Raw genomic sequence first — 25217 nt, 5'->3', positions numbered from 1 at the left:
TACCACTCCTTTGTGATGGTGGCATTCTTTCCATGCTCTTCATGGAAGATGGGAACAATTTAAGGAAATAGCTACCCAAACAAGGTCTGAATGTAAAGGTCTTTCTGCTACTTCTTGAGGAGGTTGTGACCCCAAGATGTTGTTTTTAGAGTTGGCTTTTCTGTGCAGTCAAAGTGACCCTCATCCAACATCCAAAGAAAACTAAGAAATTTAGACTGTTCTCAATTTGCACTTTGCCTTTCTTTTTTAGTTTATCCTCATCATAGGGAACTTCTGCTTGGTCTGTATATGGTATGAGTATTTCTTTAGATCATCAATGGGCATTCTCAAGTCAGTTTCTAGTGATTGATTTCTATTTCTAATGCACCATTTTGGACTTTATTCCACAGATTCTGTTTGCTTTCAGGGTTTACCTGAATGGATTGAATGGTCATCAGATTTTGAATTAGGATTTAAGACAGTTTCGTATTTCCTGAGTTTGCACAAAACTGTATGCGGCTTTTAAGGAGCTGCGTTATTTGTTTTTAACTTCACAAAAAACAGCTCATTTAAAGTTCAATACAATACAACAAATTCTTATATTCTCAAGGAGTGCCCCTGATATAAAAACACTGGATTTTCTTGTGAATTTTATGTGAATACATATAAATGATATGTATTCAGACATACCTTGGTGAAGATCTTTCTGTTCTTGTCTTGTTAACTTTAAAATTTTCTTGGGCCATAAATTTTGATGAGACATTGTTGGTAAATATAAAATCATTAACTGAACTCATAAAGGAATAATTAATTGCAACAGAAATCAAACTCATAAAAGAATAATAAATTACAAGAGGAATTTGAAATCGAACTATAGCATAAAATAGATTATAAAGGCATGATAAATTAAGGGAATAAAGTAAAGATTAAAAATATATGGAATTAAAAAAAAAAAAAAAAAAAAGACGAATACATACTTTGGCGACATAATGGGACCTCTGTGAAAATGAATGAATAAAATAAAAATGTGCTTACAGTCTATGAGCCGGTTTTGACTTAGGAGTTATCTTCAGAGGTATGAAGAGCACTTGAGGGAAAATAGATGAAAAAGCTTTTTCATCTGTTTTAATTAAATTAAAATAGATTTTAATTTAATCTATTTTAACAAATAGATTAAATCAGTAGCTTAATCATAAATTAAAAAAAAAAAAACAAGAAAATCAAAAAAAGTTCAGAATGAATGATGGCATTTGTGGAGTAATAAAGACAAACAAGTTAGATAAAATGAGATTTTGGATTTTTCATCACCATTTACGAATTGGGAAATATATATAGAAATACTGAGGTTGGACTGGATAATAGCTTATAATTGTCTGGTGGTGATGCAGAGTTTAAAAAAAAAAAAAAAAAAGCATGGAAATATAGTCTACTAGATGAAAGTAATCCAAGTTGCTCTCTTTTGTGCCAAATGGTAAAATGTCAAATGGTCATGAGCCTCATCTTCAAAAAGAAGTTTATGTATTGCCAAAAGTCCTTTCTTGGTCATCCTCTTTCTCTGTATCCATTAGTTGGCCTGTAGAATGAGATAAAGAAAAGAAAATCCAAAAGTTAGAATGAATTATAGTATTTGTGGAGTAATAGAGAGAGAGAGAACAAATGAGTTTCATAACATGAGGTTTTTAGCTGGAGATAACTAAAAAGAGGCAATTCTGCATTGGAAACTCAGTGTGAGCATATATGTGAGTACCACATTTAATGCAGAAATATTCAATTCAAGTGTGTTTGGAAACTGACATGAGCAGTGAACAAAGAATTGAAGTGAATTGAATGTGAGTTGCTTTAGACAGAGTAAAAGTTGCTGCTCATTAGACATTCACTAATATGGGATACTGGAGTGAACATACGCTACCATCTTTAAGACAGAAAGAGTCAAAGAATATTGTGATTGAAGCAACTGAAATTCATGTTGTTTTTAGAAAAAATAGGTGTAGTTTTGCTGATTGGAGATGCAAATGAACACCACTGAGGTTGGAACTAAGCCCATGTATATTTGTTAATAATCTGAAGGGTTTGGAGTGGTTTACCGTTTTCTGTGCGCAGAAAACAGTAAACTTTTCTTGGCTTGACTCTTTGTATTGGCTGTTTTTGTTTATGATAAGTTGAAATTGGGAGGGGACATGAAATGTATGGTAATTGATTTATTCCTATGCCTTATAGGTTGAATTTCATTCATCTCTTCTACAATTGAGGCCTTGGCAACATCTCCCTCTCTTCCACACATATACACTCCACTACACTGACTCCCTTGTGTTACATTAGCAATAGCAAGTAGGTAATGTGCAATTTTTCTAAACTGTTGCCATTAAATCCAGACCAGTATGCTATCCAGCTGACAATCTACAAAATAATCATATTAAGTAAATCCCTCAAAAAAAGAAATTTAAAAAATGTTTCAGTAACTTCATGATATCTGATATCACATTGGAAATATCACCAATCTTGCACTGACTGAAATGAGGGGAAGGAAAAAAGCAAACTAGATCTTTTTTCTGAGAACTTGATTTTTAGCTTCTTAAGCCTTCAGTAAGCAAACTGGTGCAAAATGAAAATAATTTTATTTCCTTATAAAAAGTTTCCTTGTATCAGATAGTTTTATGCCTCTTGGTAGAGGATTGTCTCTGAAGCAACTAACACTGATTTTTGAAGATGTAAGCAGAGGATTTCGATGATCCAATGTCACTGAAGTTTGGCATACACCACATTGTGGTGGCCAGAATGTTTAGCTCCAGTAGTATTTTAGTTTTAGCCATTATACACTGCAGTCATGCATTCTGTCTTGGCTATCTCAAGATCTTCATTCCCCTTTTAGATCTAATAGGTCTATAAAAAAAAAATTATAAGAACTGTTATAAAAAAAAATTCAATTTTAATACAAGCATTTTTTATGAAGCATTGATACACAGTTTATTGCAAAAAATGCTTCCAGTGAAACAGGAGATACTTAAATTTATTTATTATTTATTTGCAAATTTCAGCAAATAGTCAGAAACAATCTATAACCATGACACAAGATCTCTTTCTCTGATATTTTGTATTTATTTTTTTTATAGCATATACAATTCACACAAAGCAGAGAAAACACTCCAGAACACTATCACATTTCCAAGCATTACAACACTAGTTTATAATTTAAGAATTCTATGCTCAGACCAACTCATTTTATATCTGGACATTTGTTGCATTGGTGTGTTATCCTTCTTAGTGCTAGATATTGTTGCATCCATGCATTCTATTGTTACTATCTTAAGGAGATTATTTCTAGCTTCCATCTCTTGATGTTCATTTTTTACATTTCTGTTCAATAAAGTAGATTGCCCATTTAGTATGAATATGAACAGTCATGATGCAAACCAGTATATAGCTTTATGATTTATGACAACACATCTTTTTGTGATTTTTGAATAATTTTTTGATGATTAGTTAAATTGAACAAAATTTTTATCGCCTTTTATTAGATAATGATTAGGATTATACTGAGGCCTTTAAAAAAATGATCTTAACAGGTTGAAATATGCCTGGGCATGTATTTTCCATAATCATTTTGCATTATTTTTTCGTGAGTTTCTTCATCTGACTAGGATAAATTTTATGTAAAACGTGTAAAATTTGAAAACAATAATAATAGTAATAAAGTTAAATGAGACGTTGAAATTGTAATATTATGATGTGCCAGCATTATTTTTTTTATTTATATGCCTTTTAAATGTTTCATGGATATTACTTACAGAATATTTAATAGATATGATGATTTCTAGATGTTGGGTTTTACCAAATCCATTGCACATTATATATGACATTTACTATATCATATGTAATGCACAATACTTTTGTACATATTTATGCTGTAACACCCTTCAGTTAACCAAATTGACATTACTTTAAAAAATCTAAAAATAATAGGGTTCTAGTAGTCAAGAGATAGAGCTATGATAATGGATTTTTTTAAAAAATACACAATAATGCTGGATAGCATATTTTATCAGAAATGAAATTGCATGTAGTTAGTGATTAGAACTGAAAAAATGAGTAGACATCAAGGGAAATGCAATAATTCCTTCTTTTAATTATACAAATGGGAATTCATTATCTAATCTGACAAGAGACTTCTTACACATGACTATTATAGAGTATGACCATACACATAACTCAGTAAGTATAATATACATATAACTCATTATGTGTATATTATACTTATTAAGTAATTATATTCTTGTTTAATCCTTTGCCCAAGTATACGAAAACAAAGTTTATGCATTAAGTATCTTCATGACTAGGCTTCTTGTATATAGAAGGTGTTGACTGTACTTCATTTGCTTTAGTATCCCTCTAATGCAAAGCACACTTCCATGCTGAGTTGCTGAGTGATCATTTTGCAAAAACATGTCATCCTCCTGTTCATCTACCTCAATATCAACATTGAGGTAGACAAACAGGAGGTGTTCAGCATATTAAAAAATATGAACGTGAACACAGCAGTGGGACTGGATGGCATTCAGTCCACGTGAATGGGCAAGAGAATTATTGCTTTGCCTTTGATGAAGTTGTTCATTCTAGATCTCATCTCTCACAGGGTTCCAAGGGAGTGGAAAGTAGGTAAGATAGTACCATTGCATTAAGGGCTCCAAGACAGAACTAGAAAACTACAGACCAATTAATATATTGGGAGTGGTTGTTGAAATATTGGAAAAGTTGGTGGAAGGTAAAATACAACAGTGGGTAGATAGGGAAGAGATATTCTATAGTGGGCAGCATGGCTTTGTAAAGAGTAGATCTTGTCTTAGTAACTTATTCACATTTTTTAATAAAGTGACAGCAAAATTGGATAAAGGCAATGGCTACACCATGATACTGCTTTTGACAGAATACCACATTGAAAACTATTACAAAAACTGGAGAGGATTGGAATGGATATGAGGCTAGTAGCATGGATAGAGAGATGGATGATGGACAGATACCAGAAGAGTATATGGTGGGGTGGAGTCTAGCAGAATGGTGGTGACTAGTGGAGTACCTCATGGTTTGGTACTAAGGTCACTACTCTTTAATTTATATATCAGTGACATAGGAAAGGTTTAAGAAGGATATTCAATTGTTTGCTGCTGATGATGCAAAACTGGGGAGAGCAATAGTTAATGAAAGTGATGTAGATATCCTGCGAGATGATTTAAATAAATTGGCATTGTGGGAAAGGATTGTCAATTTATTGTTGCAAAATGTAACGTATTGAAAAGGTTGCATGTGGTGTATCATGCACTATACACCATGTTCATAGCCTCATCAATTTCCTGTTAACCGCAGAAAATTGATGAGGCTAGGAACATGAGAATAATGGTGGACAAAGAGTTGAAGTTCAGAGGGCATATTGCAAAAGTTGGTAAAATAGCTCAACGAATTACTTGGATGTTGAAAAATATGCTAAGAAGTAAAGATAAGGAGTTATTATCCCTCTTTTTTTTTTTTTTAAATAATGAAACCTGTGGTGCGATCATAATTAAAAGAAACACACGTATTAACCACAGTGAAAATTATTTAATTGTAAATATTTCATCCTAAGTATCTTAGGACATCATCAGTACAGTAGATTATGAAGAAATACAATTTTGCCACTACTTACAAACCTATCAACCAAATTTACAACTTGTTACCTTTTCCTAAGGACAAACTCTCACCTTTGATGTTGCCTGGCGTTTATGAGATTCCATGCTCATGCAAATTATCTTACTTTGGACAGACAGACAGGTCTGTTCAGAAATGCATCTCGGAACATCAAGATAACATTCATCTTTTTAAACCGCAGAAATCTGGCCTCTCTCAACAAGGAATTGGGAATCCAAACCACAGGATCCATTGGGAAAAGTCTAATCTTTTACATAGATCTTTATATAAACATGAACGTTTATACAAAGAAAGTTCTGAAGCCCTACTACACAGACCAAACTTAAACTGCAACGGTTTAAGTTTGGTCTGTGTAGTAGGGCTTACTATTCCTAAAGTATGGGAAATTGTCATACAAAATTGTGTTAAATAATTTTTTTTTGTACTACTGTAGCACATTATGCACGTTTAATGAGATTCTATTGTAATCATGCGCCCTAACTGTATGTTATTCCTATTATTGTTTAAAACTACTGTACTGGTGATGTCCTAAGATACTTAGGATGAAATATTTACAATTAAATAATTTTCACTGTGGTTAATATGTGTTTCTTTTAATTATCCCTCTTTATAAGGCTATGATTCAGCCACATCTTGACTACTGTGCAAATTTGGTCACCTGGGTTTCTTGGGGACCAGGAGGTGGTCGAAAAGATTCAGAGATGAGTGACCAAGATGGTGACTGTGGTCTGTGGAATACTACTTACAGGGATAGGTTGAAGGTTTGTGGGTTACAAAGTTTAGTTGATAGGCCGAAAAGAGAGGTCATGATAAAAACTTTTAAGATAGTAAACAGGTTTTATTAAAAATAATCCTAGTGAAATTTTGTGATATATGAGAAATAGTCAGAAAACTAAGGGCCATCTGTGGAAGAGTGTAGTTAGTAGGGATGTGCATACCAGATTTTTTGTATGCAGAGTGGTGATTGAATGGAATGGATTATCAGAATTGGTTGCGAGTTTTCTGATGGTGAATGGATTCAACCATCATAAACACAAATCCTGTATGATAGGATTTGTGTTTATGATGGTTGATTTGGGTCTTCCACGATGAGTCTCTAGACTCCTTGGAGATTCTGTAAATAATAATAATATTGCTATGCATTATGTGAAGGACCACTTTCACATAATGCATAGCCAGTTTTGACCTTTATTGTGGTTATATCAGTGGGATCTATGTCCATGAAGATACCATTGGTAGAATTAATGCAGGAAGTCATATTAATAGCAATATACATGTCCAAAAGGAAAGGTGCTTGGCATTATGGGATATACTGAGTCTATTGATGTAAATTCAACAGCCTCTATATGCAAGTAGAGGCTGGTTGTGAAGACATTGCACAAGGGTAGACAATGCACAAGCTTTGTTTGCTTACACTTGAGTAGAGGATTAAATGACAATATAATTTCTTGTCAAGTATAAATTATGCATACTGACCACTGAATTAGAAACTTTTATGGAGATGTATATGAATGTCACTTACACAGTGTATATGCAAAATATTTGGTCACGTGTGTCACATGTTCTAAGCATCTATTTAAGAATGCTGCTGGTCAGTGATCTTCAATAGTGTTAATCACAATGGAAAAAACAAAGGATCTTTCTGAGTTCGTTAAAGGCTTATTTGTGAGTGCCTATCTAGCTGGAGTCATTATTTTGAAAACAGCACCGCTGACTTGTTTCTCAAAACATGAAAATGTCCACATATTTAATTAGTGGAAAAAGAACCCACATTGCTTGTCTAAGAGGCATAACTGTGGTCACCTGGTCTATCAGGAACGATATTGCCATCTTTTTGAGAAGGCTTATACAGACAAATAGAACTTCCAATGTGCAGCAATTGACCAAAGCATTTAATGAAGTCTCCTCCTGACCCATATCTCACCAAATATACACAGGGATGCATGCCTATATGGAAACCACTGATTTCTTTGAGGTTTCTAATCCAGTGGCTAGTATGTATATTCCTAACTTGGGGGGGGGGTATGCAATATTGTGTGTAGACATACATTATTGCATTTGTTTTCCATCAGGAAGGTCAAAAAAAAAAAACATGGATAATTTTAAGTATGCACATTATATTTCATACGTACTTTTATAGTGTGAAATCTAAGACTGAAACTGGATCATCAGATGACTCCCTAGAAGCCCAATTATACGTTACATATTTCATGAAATTCTAAAATGTATAAACCAATCAGATAGTAAATGCGTGTGTACTTTTTCAAGGTATCCAGCTTTAGCTGTCATGTGCTTCATGAAAATAAAAATGATTGAATGTCAGACAGTTTCAAGCAGAGTGATGTTGGCATATTCCAAAATTCAGAATAAGACAATGCATTATTTGTGCCTATGTTCTCACAGAAGGTTCCAAGAAAAGAAGAAGTAAAGGATATTTATAAGTTTACTAGGGAGAGAGAGAGAGAGAAAGAAAGAAAGAAACATCTGGCAGGGGGAAAAAAAAAATGAATAAATAAAAGCTAGTTCTTGTTGTAGATATAACCAGCAAAGCCTAGAATTAATACTAGATATACAGAAATGTTTGGGATGAGCTTGAAGAGATGGATTTCTGTTAAGATATCAAATAGTCATTACCAACAACATGTTCAAGCATAAAGATATGCATAAATTCATACGTTTTTGAGTGGAAAGAACCCACATCAGCAAAAGGAAAAATCTTTGTCGTTATGAGAGCAATCTTTTTCAACTGATTAAATAAAAAAAGAGAGTGTGTGTGCGCATGCACATACAGGGAAATTTGAAATAGGAAGTGATCACATTTAGTTTTGTGTATGATAATAATGAATATCATGTTGACAAACTCAAAACTTCCCAAAGTTGAGCAGTATTCAGAGGCAAACTATAGACTAAAACATTCAAATGTTATTCAAGAAAAAATAAGAGTTTGAGAACTAGTTGTAAAACCCTAATAAACATTAATTGCTGTAGCCTGGAATATGCAGAGAAATTGTTGTCATGGCTAGAAAAATCAGAACATATTGATGGATTAAAGAAGTTAAATAGGTTGAAAGAACAAATCATATATTGAAACCTTTGGCTCTTCATATAATTAGTAATATATTGAAAGTTTCTGTTAAATCAGCAGGTGGCCTAAGAGAGTACAGAGGGAAAAATGCTAAGCTCTGTGTAAATTTAGTTAAACAGAAGTCTTGGACAAATTTTGGTAAGAATATCTTCTTCTTCCTTTCCAGTAATAGGCCTGATGGCCTGTTACAGTCTCTTCCCATCTTTTCAAAGGCCGTCCTCTATTCCTTCTCCCTTGAGGTTGATATCTCTGTATCTCTTTGGGGAGAGAGATAAGATAAAAATTGGTAAGTAAAAGAAAAATATCATAAAGTTGGCAACTTCTACAGGCTTTTGAAAAAATCTTGAATCTGAGATGATAAAGGTGATATAAAAACTGAAGATAAATATATTCTAGATGTGCGGAGTAATTACTTGGAGTGATTATTAAATGAGAAGTAGCAACAGAACCATGATGTGAAATATTCAAATTAGGAATACTTTTAAGAATCCTTCAGGTAGAAAAGGCCATCAGAAACCTGAAATATGTAAAGGTAACTGCAGTAGATAATCTTCAACTAGAAATGTTCAAATACAAATGTAAAAATAAAAATTATAGTGGCTACATACAGAATTAATATACATACATACATAAATAAGCCTGGTCAGATAGTTGAATTCCATACTATTGCAGTAGAGCTGTTATAGTACCAATCTTTAAAAAGAGAAATAAAACCAGATATCAGAATTGCAGAGGGAATTTCCCTGTTCATTGTTTTATAAACAGAAACTAGGAAGAATAGGCTGGACTTAAACCAAATTGAGGTTGTGAAGATGAGAATTTTACTTTTAAAGGAAAACAGTCCAAGGAATATAACAAGTATCTGTACTTAATTTTTGTTGATCTGGAAAAGGTCTACGATAAATTTCCAAGAGTAAAGATGTTCAAAATGTTACATTACAGTAATAATTCACTTATGTGATCACATTGGGAAGACAGTTTGCCATTCTGATAATTGAAGGTGTGATAATGAGGTACAATTACATGGTGCTATTAGAGGTCAGTCAACATGCAAGGCTCAATTAATTGAAGGGTCATTGCTTTGGAGGTTGGATAGATGGCAGATGATTGTATATGGTGTAATTGAAACATCATACAAAGCCATATATGACCTGTACTTAATTGTAAGTCAGTTATCTTACAGTTACAAGGAGATGATCTGATGTAAGACAAAGATGCATGCTTTTTTTGTTGTCATTTATTTTGAAAGAAAGGCATTAAATCTGATATCAGAATTGGTGTTATACTCTCAAATACATTCATTACAAGTTAACAGGATTCTTTGAATAAATTGAAAGTAGCTGTAACAGGTTTGGTATGATAATCAGCAATAAAAAGAAAAATTTATTATTAACAGGCAGAACCGTGAAAAACATCAATTTCATTCTCAGTGGAAAACCTATAGAACAAATAAAATATTTCAGCTGTTTAGGCACAATTTTTAGCGAAGATATTGTGTTAAATATAAAAATGAACAATAGAATAAGCATAGTTGTGGTGTTGAATCAAGTTATATGGGGTAAGAGAAATTATCCAAAACACTATAAACTAGCATATATAAGGCAATTTTCAAACAGTCGTAACTTTTGGGTCAGAGAATTGAGTTAGTACTAAAACAGTTGATCAAAGATTTATATATGCCTATGAGAGTTTTGAGAAAAATAAGAAGCTGAATCAATGGTATCATATATTAAAATTGAATCGGAAAGGAATTTTGACATCATTCAAAAATATGTGAGCAGAACTAATCCAAAGTGGTTTGATAAATTAAGTAGAATGGGTGCGAAAGTTAGTAAAATAAGCATTCGATGGCAGGAAAATTATCATCCAGAGGAATGCTAAGATCCAGGTGGACTGATGCTGCCTTAATAACAAATAATATTTTGGATTTGACACTAGAGATCTCACAACAGGTCTCCAGTAATAATGTGAAATAAAATTACCAATAGGGAGCTAGTAATAATGCAGACTTAATCATGTAGTATTATCATGGTCTCCTATACACTCCTTAAGGGTACATATCAGGAATTTGATTGTGATTAAGTGCTTAATTACTTTTATATCTAATTCTTCTAGCTTTCATATTACCAAAATAATGTTATTTTGATAGTTAAAATAGATAACCAAAACTCATCTCATTTAAGATATTAAACCAGTCATTTTATGTTATCCATGTGATTCTGATTAATAAAACATTGGACGTGGATGTATTCATATTTTAATCATTTGGTATGGAACAGTTAGTCAACAAAAAAAAAAAAAAATTAATATTTAAATTAAAAACTTAAAAGTTTAAGAAATCAAAAATGCATAGCTGCCAGATGGTGCCAAAAAATGATGTACTGTTATGCTTTGACCTAGTTTGCTGTCCCTGTCCACACACCATTCATGTAGTATGGTAAGTGATATATATAAATCTTATTTAGTGTTTACATGCAACAGTAACAACTTTCATAAAGAATTATTAAAATTATTTACTTGCAATTTATGATTTTGAGAAAGCTTACATAAATTGAGTGTCTCTGTTTAAATATTTATGTTTCTGCTAAGTTTTTTTAAGGAAACCAAAAAAAACTTGTATTCTTAACAGTTAAGTGTGCTATTAATTTAAGATGCTGTATAAATTTTAAACTGTACATCATTGATTAAATACATTTTATTAGGAAAAAAAATTAGTTATATATATAATATTTGAGGAATTCCTTTTTCATCCTTTTAATCTCTCATCTGCTTGTAATGAGACTAAGTACAAATTTAGATTCTTAGTTTATTGCAATTGGGGGGGGGGATTAAAATCGATGTTCTGTAATATCATATGGCAATTATCTTGCACAAAATTAAACTGCAGAAATTACTGTTGACTTCATTATTTTATTAAGTGAACAAACTGCTATATTATAACTTGACAAAATTATGTAAATATGGTTTTTTAGTGCTAGAGGTTATCTTCAAACTTCTGAAGTTATCATTTTTCATTTAATCTCTTAAATGTGTTATTTATTTAATTATTTTTTATTGATCGAAATACGGTAATCTTCCTATTATCCACTCACCTCAGGAGACCAATTTGTTGATCAAATATTTCATGAATTGGATGCCTGAAAGTACAATTACATGGTGTTGTACAAGAAGTCATTTCATACACACTAACCCATTCATGAATTGATGGATGAAAGGTTTGTTTATATGAAGGTTGCATAATAAACTCATAAAAACCACTCAGCCAACCAGGCCAGCAAATGCTGGCCTTGGTTGGCTGAGTGGTTAACATATCTGGTCTCTGACTAACAGGCTTCAGGCTCAAATACTGCTCTGGACATGAATATTTGTGTTCTTCAGCTGGAAGATGAATTTTATTATTCAGTGCAAAACCACTGCCCTGCTTATTGGAGGCTTGAAAAAGTTCCATGTTTAGTGTCTAGACCATAGATTCTGGAGAATGGTAAAAAATAATAAATAAAAGCCAAGAAGAAATATAAAATTAATAAAAATAGAAAAGAAATCTTTAGCCTACCCACAGTAATAATGTGCTATAAGTTTATAACCTTTCATGGGTGGGAATCATATAATAAAAATATTTGAGAGATCATTGTATTGCATTCTCTGATCTGGTTAGGGATAACAAATACAGTTAATATCAGTTTTGCTTGATCATTCCGTTTATTATTGAAATTCTGTTAAAATTTTCTGATTAGTCATTCTTAACTAAGAATAACTTGTAGAACTTTGTATATCTTGTCTTTAAGGTTTGATGGGCTTCTAAATGTGAAATTTTCAACATCTAGCATTCCACTGATACGTGAGAATTTATGACAGCTTATGATTAATTTATAATTGCATTGTATGATGGCATTATGCAACATTTCCAGAGTATTCATACAAGAGCAGAAAGCCTTTGTAATTTATTTTTGTTATCTTCTTGCTCCACATCATCTCATCATACCATTTTGGGGGGGGAGCCGTCTGTTATTGCACTACAGAACCAGTATCCTTCCCCCCCCCCCAAGTACGTAATGTTATTTTTTAAAAGAATTGGACTGTTTGATATAGTTGGAAATAGTTATTCAAACTATTAAATATCAAAAGACATATACTGCCATTTTTTTGGATTTTGCAAAGGCATTTGACAGGGTGCCACATGATAGGCTGATATTAAGTTGCAGCATATGGGTTTAAATGTCGGGTTAGTCAACTGGATTCAGGATTGGCTGTCTGATAGGTATCAGAGAGTTGTGTATGGTGGGGCAATATCAAGGAAGCAGAAGATTACAAGTGGGGTTCCACAGTGTTCAGTACTGGGACCTGTATTGTTCAACCTTTATATCAATGACATTGTGAATGGATTTGCAAGGGAATATTCAGTTGTTTGCAGATGATGTGAAATTGGGAAGGGTTATCAGTAATAGTGCAGATGTGGCAGCCCTGCAAGAGGATTTGAATAAACTAGACATATGGGCAAATGAATGGGGGGTGTTGGGTTAATGCAGCAAAATGTAAAGTCTTGAAGTTTGGGGTCCATCGATGGCAGGCTGCATACTCAATTGGAGGAGCTGTACTGGAGGAAGTATGGGAGACAAGAGATCTGAGGGTTATGATTGATAGAAAACTGAGAAAGACTGACCTGCAGAAATAAAAGAATTATTATCATTCCGTTGTATAAGACCCTGATCAGACCACACTTAGACTATTGTTCTCAAATTTGGTCCCCAGGATTTGAAGGGGATAAATTAACTATGGAAAGGGTACAGAGGCAGATAACAAAGATGGTTTCGGGCTGTACAATGCAATGTTAGTTATGAGGATCGGCTGAGGGAACGTGTACAGCAGAGTTTGATGGAGAGGTGATATAATCGAGACTTTTAAACTGTCAAAAGTCTCGATCAGGTAGTTACAGGATGGACATTGAGGAATTCTTTTGTTTGGTGGAACAGCAGGAAGGAGTGATGACAAGGGGCCATCCATGGAAGTTACAAAAGGAAGCTGTGAGCAAGATGGTGAGGAGTGGTTTCTTTGCGTGGAGGGTGGTTGAACCATGGAATGCATTGCCTGAGAAAGTGGTGAGAGCAAGAATAGTCAATGAGTTCAAGGAGTGGTATGATATGAAGGACCTCCCACGATGAGTCTCTTGACTCCATGGAAGCCTGAATAATAATAATTCTTTCTTGGGCCATTAGGACCCGATTTGGATATTATCTTATATGCTAATAACAACATTAGTGTCATAGTGTTATAAAAGGAAAAGCATGTCTTTCTGTAACACCATGAAAACAGGCGTCCTTTTCATGCTGATGCGTAATATCATGTTGTTTACCCCCCAAAAGCACATAATATATGCTTATTCTGTTGAAAGAACCAGGCTTTCTGATATAACTCACAATATTCAGCTATAATTGGAAATAAACTAAAATCACAGTTTCTATCATCATCATCATCATCTTCAAATTCCTGATATGTACACTCAAGGAGTGTACAGGATACTATGAGAGTACTACATAGGAAGTTTACATTTTGTTAACTTAATATTGACAATCTTCTTCCAAATTAGTATGTTATTCTCAGTACTTCCATGTTGTCATATTTTATAATTCAATTTTCTAAGACACTTCTAACTGTTGTTTTGCTAACTTTCGTTTTCTGTTCGGTTTAGTACCATAACACATGAAATTAGCTCTGCTAACACATTTTTTAACACTGACAACGTGAAATTCCTTCTTAATATCTTCATTCTTAATATGATTCTACCAGTGATATCATCTGTGCTTTCTAGTTCTTGATTGTGTTTTATTTCTATCATAACTCTCAGAGCCATAAATTGATTTGAAAACTATTGTACAGCTTGTTTAGTGTTTTGACTAATTTCTCTGTTATTCCATATAAAATTATTCAACTTCCCATCATATCGTCTTTGCTTATTCTGTTGTTTGTTTCCATATTTACTTTGTTACCATTATAAATTGTGCCTATATAGCTGAAATATTTAATTTGTTCTGTAGGGTCTTCATTGAGGATATAGTTGAAAATTTCCATGTTTTTATATATTTTCATAACTTGATTCTTTTTATTCCTGATTTTCATGTCAGATTTGTTACAGAAGTTATTCAATTTTGTTAAGGCATCCTGCAGACTTGTACAGAATTTATTTAAGAGTATAACATTCTCTGCATCAAGTAAAGAGCTGAAAATAATCTTATTAAATTTTGATATTAGGCATAATGCTACTTTTTTTTCATAATATGATCCATATAGATGATGCTGAATAACATTGAAGATAATGTGCATCCTTGTCTTGCATCTAATTTTCCACCCAGTCATCGTCTTGTACTTCTTTCAATTCTAACCGCTGACTTACAACTCAAATATAGACTGTGTTGCTCAATATAATGTCTCACTGGTTCTTGTTATATTCCCCATATGATTTCTCAACTGTTTATCTTAAAGTTAAAATCTAATGTTAATAGTTCCTGTTTGGCTAGAACAGAACTTGTTCTCAGAGTTTTTTTTCTTTCCACAATTTTTCTTAATCTCCTCTGAGATATGCTTGCATAAATTTTATCTTGAACACTCAATAGTTAAATTCCTGTCATTCTCATGTTGTTTTATTTTCCTTTTCAGAGATGGTAGTACGAGAGCTCTATTCCAAATCATTCAAAATCACTTTCCTTAGTATCCCATAATACAAAACACATCTCCTTGCAGACATGTATAATGCTATGCATTAAGGGAAGGGTCACTACCCAGATCAGTTTCGACAATTTTTGAGGTCTCATCAGTGGAAGCCAGACCCAGAGGTGGTGATACTAAGTTGCATTATGGGATACTAAGGCAAGTGATGAGAAGCTGTACCACCTTTGCCATGAGTTGCATTATGGGATACTAAGGCAAGTGATGAGAAGCTATATCACCTTTGCCATGAGCTGCCCCAGTCCTGAAAATACTTCAGGCACAAATTTGGTCGGATTGGAATCTTCCCTAACTTCCTAAAAAAAAAGCAGCTAATCTCTCTCTCTTTTTTTTTTTTTTGTAGTGAATTCAGTTCCCATTTCCTGTTGGTAAAAGGAAGATTAATTCAGTTTACAAATTACTCCCTTGAGCAGTAAACAGCATCAGCTGTCACAAGGAATATACTAGATGAGTGACTGATCTGGATATACAGGTATATCCATGGAGTCAAAAGGCTCATATTATTCACACAATACCTATCATACCTCTCCTTAAACTCATTCACTGACAAAACGCTTACAACTACTTCTGGCAACCCATTCCACTCATTCACCAACCTCCAAGCAAAACATTTAGTGCTAACAACCTTGCTAATCACACTCTTACACAATTTCCATGGGTGATCCCTTATTCTTTCCCTTCCTGCCATGTACTGAAAAAAAAAAAAAAAGCCTTCGGTGTCAAGCCTATAAAGCCCCTTTAATAACTTATATCCTTCTATCACACTCCTCTTTTTTGCCTATCAGTTAATTTTTGAAGCCCACAGACTGTCAATCCTTTCTCATAGGGAGCATTCCATAGACCTGCAACAATTGTTGTCACTCACCTCTGGATCCTCTTCCTCTCATCCACTTTTTCATCCATACGGAATCCAGGTCTCCAGATTGATTACTGTTAAGTTGTCTGATGCTATGATCAGATCTAGTACTCATAAACCACATTTCCCATTGCATGCTGCTTCAAGTAATTATCTCTCAGCAGCAGCAGTATAAATTTCATTTCCTTCTCTCTGTATAACCATTCCTCCTCCCAATCTGTGTCTCCATAAATGAAATCCCCCATAAGAATTATTTGACCTGTACTCATTTAACTAATTTACCAGTTCATGTCATATACATTCTCCCTTACACTGGATTATAGTAGAAATAATATATTTTATTACTTATTTTGTCCTGTTGCCTTCTTATCTCACACTAGATAGCCTCAAATGAACTGCCTTCTGCATCCCTGTCCTCCTGAGATACTTCTACTCTTTTTTTGCTACAGTTCCTCTGCCATCATTAACAAAACTCCTATTCCTTCTTTTCCTTTGACTATAGCATTCTTGGTCAAACTGATCTTTATAATGCCTATAACTTTTGGTCAAGTTTAAGCAACAAGTGCCAAAATCTCCTCTCCCTTATTTCTAAGACTTCTTGACATTAGTATGCATAAACTGCAGTACCCTTTCATTCCACAACCTCCCTTACACCTCATGTTGCTTAGCCCACTAAACTTATGAACTTAGGGTGCTACATTTAGCATCATGTGATCACTCTCCCACTTATTGACCTGTTGACTGGACCCATGCTCACCTACATTCCTAAACATTCTAGTTTCCCTGATTCTGCATGGCCAAACTCTCATTGACTCCTGACCCCAAATCCATTCAAATGCAAGCCATCCACCTTATATAAATCCTTCCTTCCACCAAACGCTCTCTCCACACCATTCAATCCTGCATAATCTGCAGACTGACTCATTCATGATCATAGGTCTCCCTCTCAGCTTGCGTCTATCATACCATAACAACAGACTCACAACTTTTACTTCCTCATTCTTCCTTTTTGCATGCACTGTCAACTCCTTCATATCTTCTTGCTTACTACACCTGTGATAAATCATTTGTATCAGCCAATACAAATATCTCTTTCATTTTGCTCTCTACATCCTTACAGCATCAATAACATCCTTAATCTTGGAACCAAGAAAAGATGATTTCATCACACTCTATTCAAATACTCCTCTTATCGATGAATCCCTATACAAAATCCAAAGGTTTTGTTCTGTGGAAAACTCCACATAAGTGCACTATCTTTTCCATTACCATCTGATTATTCTCTTCATTTCCTACTGCTTCATTCATAGTCATTCATACTTGTTGTAACACCAACTCACAATTGCATTATCATGCATTCATCTTTCAACTTGCCGTTATCATTCTTCTTATTCTCTTCACACTTCTGATATTTGCTCACAAAACACTTATCACAATCACAGTCTCTAATTTCATTCTCTGTCCATTATGTAGAAAGATTTTTCATTTGGTTACAAAATAAATTATACTTTATTATTATTATTTAGTGTATGGGGAGAAATACAAGCATTTAATGAGTAAAATGTGGATTGTATATGGATTGAGAGTTCATTTAACCAGTATGGCATCTGGGAGTAATTGTAAGTTCCTCAGGCCTCCAGGAAAGGAATGTGTGGGGTAATCATAGTCTGCACAGCACCACACATGCAAAAGGATGACTGTGAAATTCCCCACAGATGTAATAAATGGGCACAGTGGCCTTTTGTTGTCTCCCTGAATTTATTTAGCTGGCTCCAGAAGTGCTGTGATAGGTTGAATCCTGTAGATTTAATAGCAGGACCTGTAATCAGGTACTTGTTTATAGTTCATTCCATGTTTTCTCCACCAGTCCTGGGGACGATCATCTAGTACTTTCACTAGCCATATGAGAGATCTAGAGGTAAGGCAGCAAGCTGTAGGTGAAGAGGTACCTTGATGTATAGGAAGGTGCATGTCAAGTCTTTATTTCTTTGATATCTTCTCTTCTGAAGCATGGAGGATTGATGTGGGAGAGAACAGGTAACCATGAGAGAGGAGTAGATCTTAAGGTACCAGAAATGGTTCTCATTATTATGTTAAGCTGTGTGTCCACAAGAATCGTATGGTGACTTCAGCTCCAAACTGGTGAACAATACTCCACAACAGGGAAGACCAAAGCCTAGGCTGCTATTCTAAGAGTTGGGACATTACAACCCCAAGTTGTGCCTGTCAGCTTGTTTATGATGTTGTTCCTGGTAGATAACTTTAACTTAGTTTTTTCCTTGTTTTCAGTAAGTTAGACTATCATCAAGTGTGACACCAAGGTAACAAGTGTTACTTTCATGAATTAGAGTCCTGTTACAGAAGTTTACTTTTCGTTTTCTATGAGCCTCGTTATTTAGGTGGAAAGCAGAAACAACAGTTTTGTTGGAATTAGGTGGTAGTCCCCAGCTTTTAAAGTAATTTTGTAATGAGCTCAGATCTTTTTTCACCATCTCCTCAAAGCCTTGGTAAGTACTGTTTTTGTGGTGATAGCTATGTCATCAGCATTGATAAACTTTTGACTTGATGTTGGAGGGATATCACTTGTGTACAGGTTGAATAAAGCTGGGGCGAGGACAGATCCTTGTGGCAATCCATCCTGTAGGATAAATGTTCTAATTTTTTGTGAAGTTAGATCAACTTTTATTTTCCAATTGGAGAGCATTTGTTCTAGTAATTTTGGAGTTTTTTAGCAGTTGATTATTTTGACTACTTTATACAATAAATCATTCTTTTGTACAGTGTAATAAGCTGATGTTAAGTCTACAATGCAGTACCTGTTTTTAAACCCTTTTGGCATCCAGCTTCTATGTGGGTTGTGAGAACTAGTACCTGGTTGCAGCAGCTTCTGTTAAGTTTAAATTCAGCCTGTTTGCTGAGTAAGATGGCTTCTATTTTTGGAGAAATCCTAGAGAGGATAATCCTTTCAAAAAAAAGTTTGTAAGAAGTGCAGAGTAATGTTGTAGGACAGTAGTTATTAGCATCATCAGTTGACTTATTGGGTTTTGTTAAGGCTATTATCTTTGATTCGTGCCAAAATGTTGGTAGAAGTTCATCATGTATTATTAAAATATTAGAATTTGGCTCTTGAGCCAAGGTGAGTAAGAAAGTTTGGATTATATTTTTGTTTAATCCTTTACCAAAATGTAAGCAAACAAAATTTGCTTGTGAAGTATCTTCGTGACTAGACTACTTGTATATAGAGGTTTTGACTTTACATCATTTGCGTTAGTATCCCGTACACTTTCGTTTGGACATGTATATTGCTGCGGTAGCCATGTCATCAGTGGTAGCCAGACCCAGGAAAATACCAAGGTGGTATTAATGCAGAACATCAACTGTAAGTAAACTTTGTTTGCTTATCTACTCTATAATATAAAATGATAAGCTTTTTGTGTCACGTTTTTTGTCAAGTTATTTGAAATGTTTTGAAACTCAGGGGGGCTACCCTGAGTGTCGAGTCTTCAAAATTCGAAACATCAGAATTCAAGGAGAACCATCCTACCAGTCCCGAACTCGAGGGGGTGGTTGTGTGCCATAGGCATCAGAGGGCAGAGCCCCCCTCCTACTTGTATAAAGGATTAAATGAGAATATAATGTCAAGTATAATTTACTTTGTAACGAAGTGAAAAAACTTTCTCCAACTGTCTCTGATCCAGAGTATTTTAACAAAGTGATAAAAGGGAAAAAATAAGTAAATAAATAAAAGACCTGCTTTCCATTAAGGGATACTGAGGCAGTTGATGTGAAGTCAAAAGCCTCTGCACTGGTAGCCTAATCTTAATCTTAAAGATAGTTCATGTGCAAATTTTGTTTGATTATATTTGGATAAAGTATTAAACAAGAATGTAGTTGTTGTCAAGTATAATTTTATTTGTATATTATGTATATAATATACAAATTTATATTATATTATTACATAATATTCATTTATTATGTATATAATATATACATAATATATATTATATACATAATGTTCATTATGTATATAATATATTTTATATACATAATGAACTGTTGAATTTCTGATATCTATTTTTTTAATAGAAGGCCCTAAATTGTTTATTGAAAAATTAAAAATGGAAGCAAATTGAATTATAAAACCTATTTATTACGTGATCACTAATATCTGGCCATTTATTCCATGAAGGTTCGCCATCGTTATCAAAGAACGGTAGCATAAAAGAAATGAGTCAGTGTACTAGCTGTGAAATGTACGCTTTGCGGAGTGCGGTCGGAGTGTGGTTAGATGATAATAAAGGATTGAATGTGTGTAGAAAATGTAGGGAGAATGCGGAATTGAAGTGTATTTCGGATCGTGAGTGTGATATTTTTGTCAACCTTCAGAATGAAGGAAACAGGGATATTACAAGAAACGGCAAGGTTGTACATGAAAATTGTGAGAGTGTGAATGTAGAAAGTGTGAATGATAGTATAAATGGTTTCTCAGAGAACAAAAATGATGAGATAGATGCATTGAGTGAGATCGCGTTGTTGAATAGTGCGATAGAAAGAGCAAAACAGCAGCTAGAGTGCATGAACAAAAAGTAGACTGAATGAACCAACCAATAATAAAAGGTATGACAGGAAAAATAGACGTATGAATGTGAACATGAACAAAATGAAGGATAGAGTGCTGTATGGAGACTCGTTAGTACGAGGTGTGTTAGTAGAGGATTTGACAAAATCGTACCAACCTGGTGCGACCATAAAGGACGTAACTGCGTCTATTAGAGAGCAAAAGGAAAGGGTGAAAGAAATGATTGTTGTGGCAGGTACGAATGATTTGAAAGGAGATAAAATGGAAATGATAGAAGACCTGAATGAATTGTTTGAGGTAGCAAAAGAAAAGAGTGAGAGAGTTAGAATGATTAGTCTTTTGCCACGGTATGACAGTGAAATGTTTAAAAGGAGGGCTATAATTGCAAATGACTTTATGCGTGGGTTATGTATGACGAGTGGTGTGGAATTTGTGGATGTGTGGAGTGAGTTTGATGGGCGAAAGGATCTATATAAGATGGATGACTTGCATTTGAATGGTTACGGTGTAAGAAGACTTGAGAAAGTGTTGCTGAATGTAGTGGATGTGCAAATTCAGGGAAACTAGATTTGTTAGGGGGGAGGGGAGTAGAGATACAGTCCGTATAGAGGCAGTTGAATGTAAGAATGAATATAATATGCCAGAGCAAATAAGGACAACAAATCTGAGTGGGATAGTTAATATAAGGCATCAAGGTAGGGTTGGGGCTAATGGGGGTCTTAAATTCATGTACACTAATACTAGGAGTATTAGGAACAAGAAGGAAGAGTTTTTGGCCATGGTTGGCACTTCCAGACCACAGGTTATAGGTATTAGTGAAACATGGCTGACTGTAGATGATATAACTAGTGGGATTGAATGTGATGGGTATAGTGTGTTCAGAGAGAATAAAATGGGGGGAGGAGTATTGTTGATGATAGCTGATGAGCTCCAGCCAAGGAGAATAGAAGTTGAATTGCAGGATAGAGAAAAGAGCACATTTGAGGCCATTTGGTGTGAGATTGTGGCTAGCAGAACTAAATATACAATTGGGTGCTGCTATAGACCAGGTGATGGAAAAGATGGTGGTGACAGTATGCTCAAGCAAATAGAAGAAATGGGTGGAAGGAGGGTGATTATTATGGGAGATTTCAACTATGGTCGCATTGATTGGAGTGAGGAGAGGACTCACGGGAGGAAGGAACTGGATTTTATGCGGTTATTAAGGGATAACTATCTGCGACAGCATGTAATGGAAAATACTAGGGGTCAGAGAGTGCTTGACCTAGTAATTACATCTGAGGATTTGGCTGTAACAAATATGACCACATTGCCACCAATCGGTGAGAGTGATCATAGGGTCTTAACTTGGGAGGTGGCTAAAGGTGTAGAATTTTCAATTAAGACAGGGTACATGTGGAATTATCGGGCTGGAAAGTATGACAAGCTTAGGAGTTTGATTGGTTCAGTGCCATGGCATGTACAACTGCAAGGACTAGAAGTTGATAGTGCATGGGAGGTAGTTAAGAAGTGCTTGCATGAAGCAATGGCTGACTGTATACCTAGAGTCCGAATAATAAATCAAGTAGGGGTTAAATGGATGAATAACACCATTAAGCTTGAGTTGCAAAAAAAGAAACAACTATGGAGGGAATTTAAGGAGAAGGGTGATCGGCAGGCACATGAACGGTATAAAGCACAGGCCAGAAGTGTGACGAGTGTGGTAAGAAAAGCAAAAAAGGATTACGAAAGAACATTGGCCATGCAGGCTAAAGAGAATCCTAAACAGTTTTTTAGATATGTAGCAAGTAAAAGGAAAAATGTACATGGCAGATTGATTTTAAAGAATGCCGATGGTAGGGAGGTAACTGAATCAGTTGAGATAGTTGAGTTACTGAGTGAGCACTTTGCAAAAGTATATCATCCAGGTGGTGACATTGCAGAAACGAATAAACCAGTAGATTATACGGGAATTGTGGTTAATGAAGCGGAGGTGTGTAGTCTATTGCATAACCTCAATGTCAATACATCTGTGGGATTGGATGGTATACCAGCTCGTGTTGTACGAGAAGCAGCTAAAGAATTGTCAGTACCCTTGACCATTTTGTTTAATTTGAGTCTCGGGTCTGGGTTAGTCCCGAGCGGGTGGAAAGAGGGGAAAATAGTTCCACTGCATAAAGGTGGTTCCAAGACTGCTGTAGTAAATTACCGACCGATTAGCATATCAGGAATCATTGTCAAGGTCTTAGAGAAAATAGTCAAGAGGAAAATACAAGATTGGATAGAAGAAAATGGGATACTGTATCGGGAAAAGCATGGTTTTGTGAAGGGTAGGTCATGCCTCAGTAACTTGCTCACGTATTATAACACAGTGACGGCTGAACTGGATAAGGGTAATGGGTGTACATTGATTCTACTGGACCTTGCCAAGGCCTTTGACAGGATTCCACATGGAATTCTAATCAGTAAATTGCAGCATATGGGAATGGACATAGGGTTGGTGAGATGGATAGGAGGGTGGTTGACGGAGAGATATCAGAGAGTGGTTTACTCGGGAGTAGAGTCCACAAGACGGCCTGTGACTAGTGGTGTGCCACAAGGATCTGTTCTTGGACCACTGCTGTTTAATTTGTTCATAAATGATATAGGAAATGATCTGAGAGGAACAGTTCATTTGTTTGCAGATGATGCGAAGTTGAGTAGGGCAATAGTGAATGCAGATGACGTCAAAATTTTGCAGGATGATTTGGATAGATTGGAGGTCTGGGCTAAGGAGAATGGATGTCAGTTTAATGTGGCAAAATGTAAGGTTATGCATTTTGGGGTGAAAAGATTGGTGGCAGTTTACTGCATTGGTGGAACCGTGCTCCAGGAAATTGATGAGGCACGAGATTTAGGAGTGTTGGTAGATAAGGAATTATAATTTAGGGGACACATTGCAAAAGTGACCAAAACAGCTCATCAAATCACTTGGTTGCTGAAGAATACGATGACAAGCAGAGACAAGCAGGTTATTGTTCCTCTGTATCGAGCCTTGATAAGACCCCATCTAGACTACTGTGCTCAGATTTGGTCACCTAGGTTTCTTCTTGATGGGGAGGAGGTGGAGAGGATCCAGAGGCGAGTGACCAAGATGATAGCAGGTCTGTGGAATGAACCGTATGAGAACAGGTTGAGGATTTGTGGGTTGCAAAAATTGGTTGATAGGCGGAGGAGGGGAGATATGATTGAGACATTCAAATTACTGAAGGGTTTCTATAAAATTAATTCAGAAGATATTTTTGAGAACAGGGCTGGTTGTGGGAGGACTAGGGGACATCCATGGAAACTGGGCAAAAGTGTGGTTAGTAAAGGTGTTAGAGCTGGGTTCTTTACTTTTAGAGTAGTGAATGAGTGGAATGCGCTCCCTGAGTCTGTGGTGGATGCTGTGACAGTGAATGAGTTTAAGGCGAGGTATGATATATACTGTATGAATGTCAAATAGTTGTGATGAATATGATTTGGGGCCTCCCTCGATGAGTCCAATGACTCCCTGGAGTTGCCCGTAATAATAGTAATAATAATTTATTTCTCTTTTTACTCTTAATTTTGCAGACTGAATAATGTTTTTTTTTTTTTTTTTTTCATATATATATATATATATATCTTCTTTTATTCTATCACTTCATGCCTGACTTTGTGCACATTAATAGTTCCTAGTCTAAAATAATTCTCTTTCTTCTGTAATGTGTCCATCTCCATGCCATGTTAAAATCCTTCATGCACTGTCTAACTTTTATGAATCAAAAATTCATAAACAGGCTATTTTTTGGGACTATTGAAATTAAATTTCTATAAGAAAGGTATACTCAGCTTTTCCTCAGAACTTTGAAAAGGCAACTGTGTCTTGATCAAAAAATATACTCCTGTGGAATGAATTACTATGCCACAGCACTAAAAGGTCTTGATTAAAAACCGTATTCCTGATCGAATGAATTACATTGTCATAGCAGCGAATGGTTTAATGATTTAAGATGTACACCACACTTTACCAAGCTGAGATTGTGTTGAAGTTGCTGGGGGGAAAATCTTTTTCTCTAGGGTGGGGTGGGGAATCCATCAGTCAATTGCTTATACTAGGCAAGAAATTTCTACTTCATCTTTATATTAGCCACATGTGAGCAAACGAAATTTTGTATGAAAAAAGTCTTCCTTTTTTATAAAGGCCATAAAAGCCTTCCTTGCTTTTATGGCCTTTCCTGATTAGATGACATATCTGCTCTCTAATAGGCTGTGGATTCAGGTCATAGATATTTGCAGATGTCTTTAGGTGGTAGACAGTTTTTGTTACATAGCTTAAAACA

General features: G+C 35.0%; 1 protein-coding gene across 3 annotated transcripts in view; it reads left to right on the top strand.

The window, feature by feature from the left end:
• LOC150100777 (zinc finger MYM-type protein 4-like) overlaps positions 1-25217 on the top strand; it is a 521809-nt gene that overhangs the window by 347800 nt on the left and 148792 nt on the right. The window contains exon 17 of one of the 3 annotated variants that reach the window (XM_090402211.1): positions 11141-11177. The exons of the other annotated variants lie outside the window; for them this stretch is intronic. Within the exon in view, the coding sequence (XP_090258337.1) occupies positions 11141-11173 (33 nt within the window). The 3' untranslated portion in view covers positions 11174-11177. The remainder of the gene's footprint in view (positions 1-11140; positions 11178-25217) is intronic. 3 annotated transcript variants of the gene reach the window in all.

Source organism: Typopeltis vanoorti, chromosome 12 (genome assembly GCF_054136105.1).
Source record: "Typopeltis vanoorti isolate ZY-2024b chromosome 12, IOZ_Tvanoo_1.0, whole genome shotgun sequence".
Taxonomy (NCBI): domain Eukaryota; kingdom Metazoa; phylum Arthropoda; class Arachnida; order Uropygi; family Thelyphonidae; genus Typopeltis; species Typopeltis vanoorti.
This window is presented reverse-complemented; position numbering and strand designations above follow the sequence as displayed.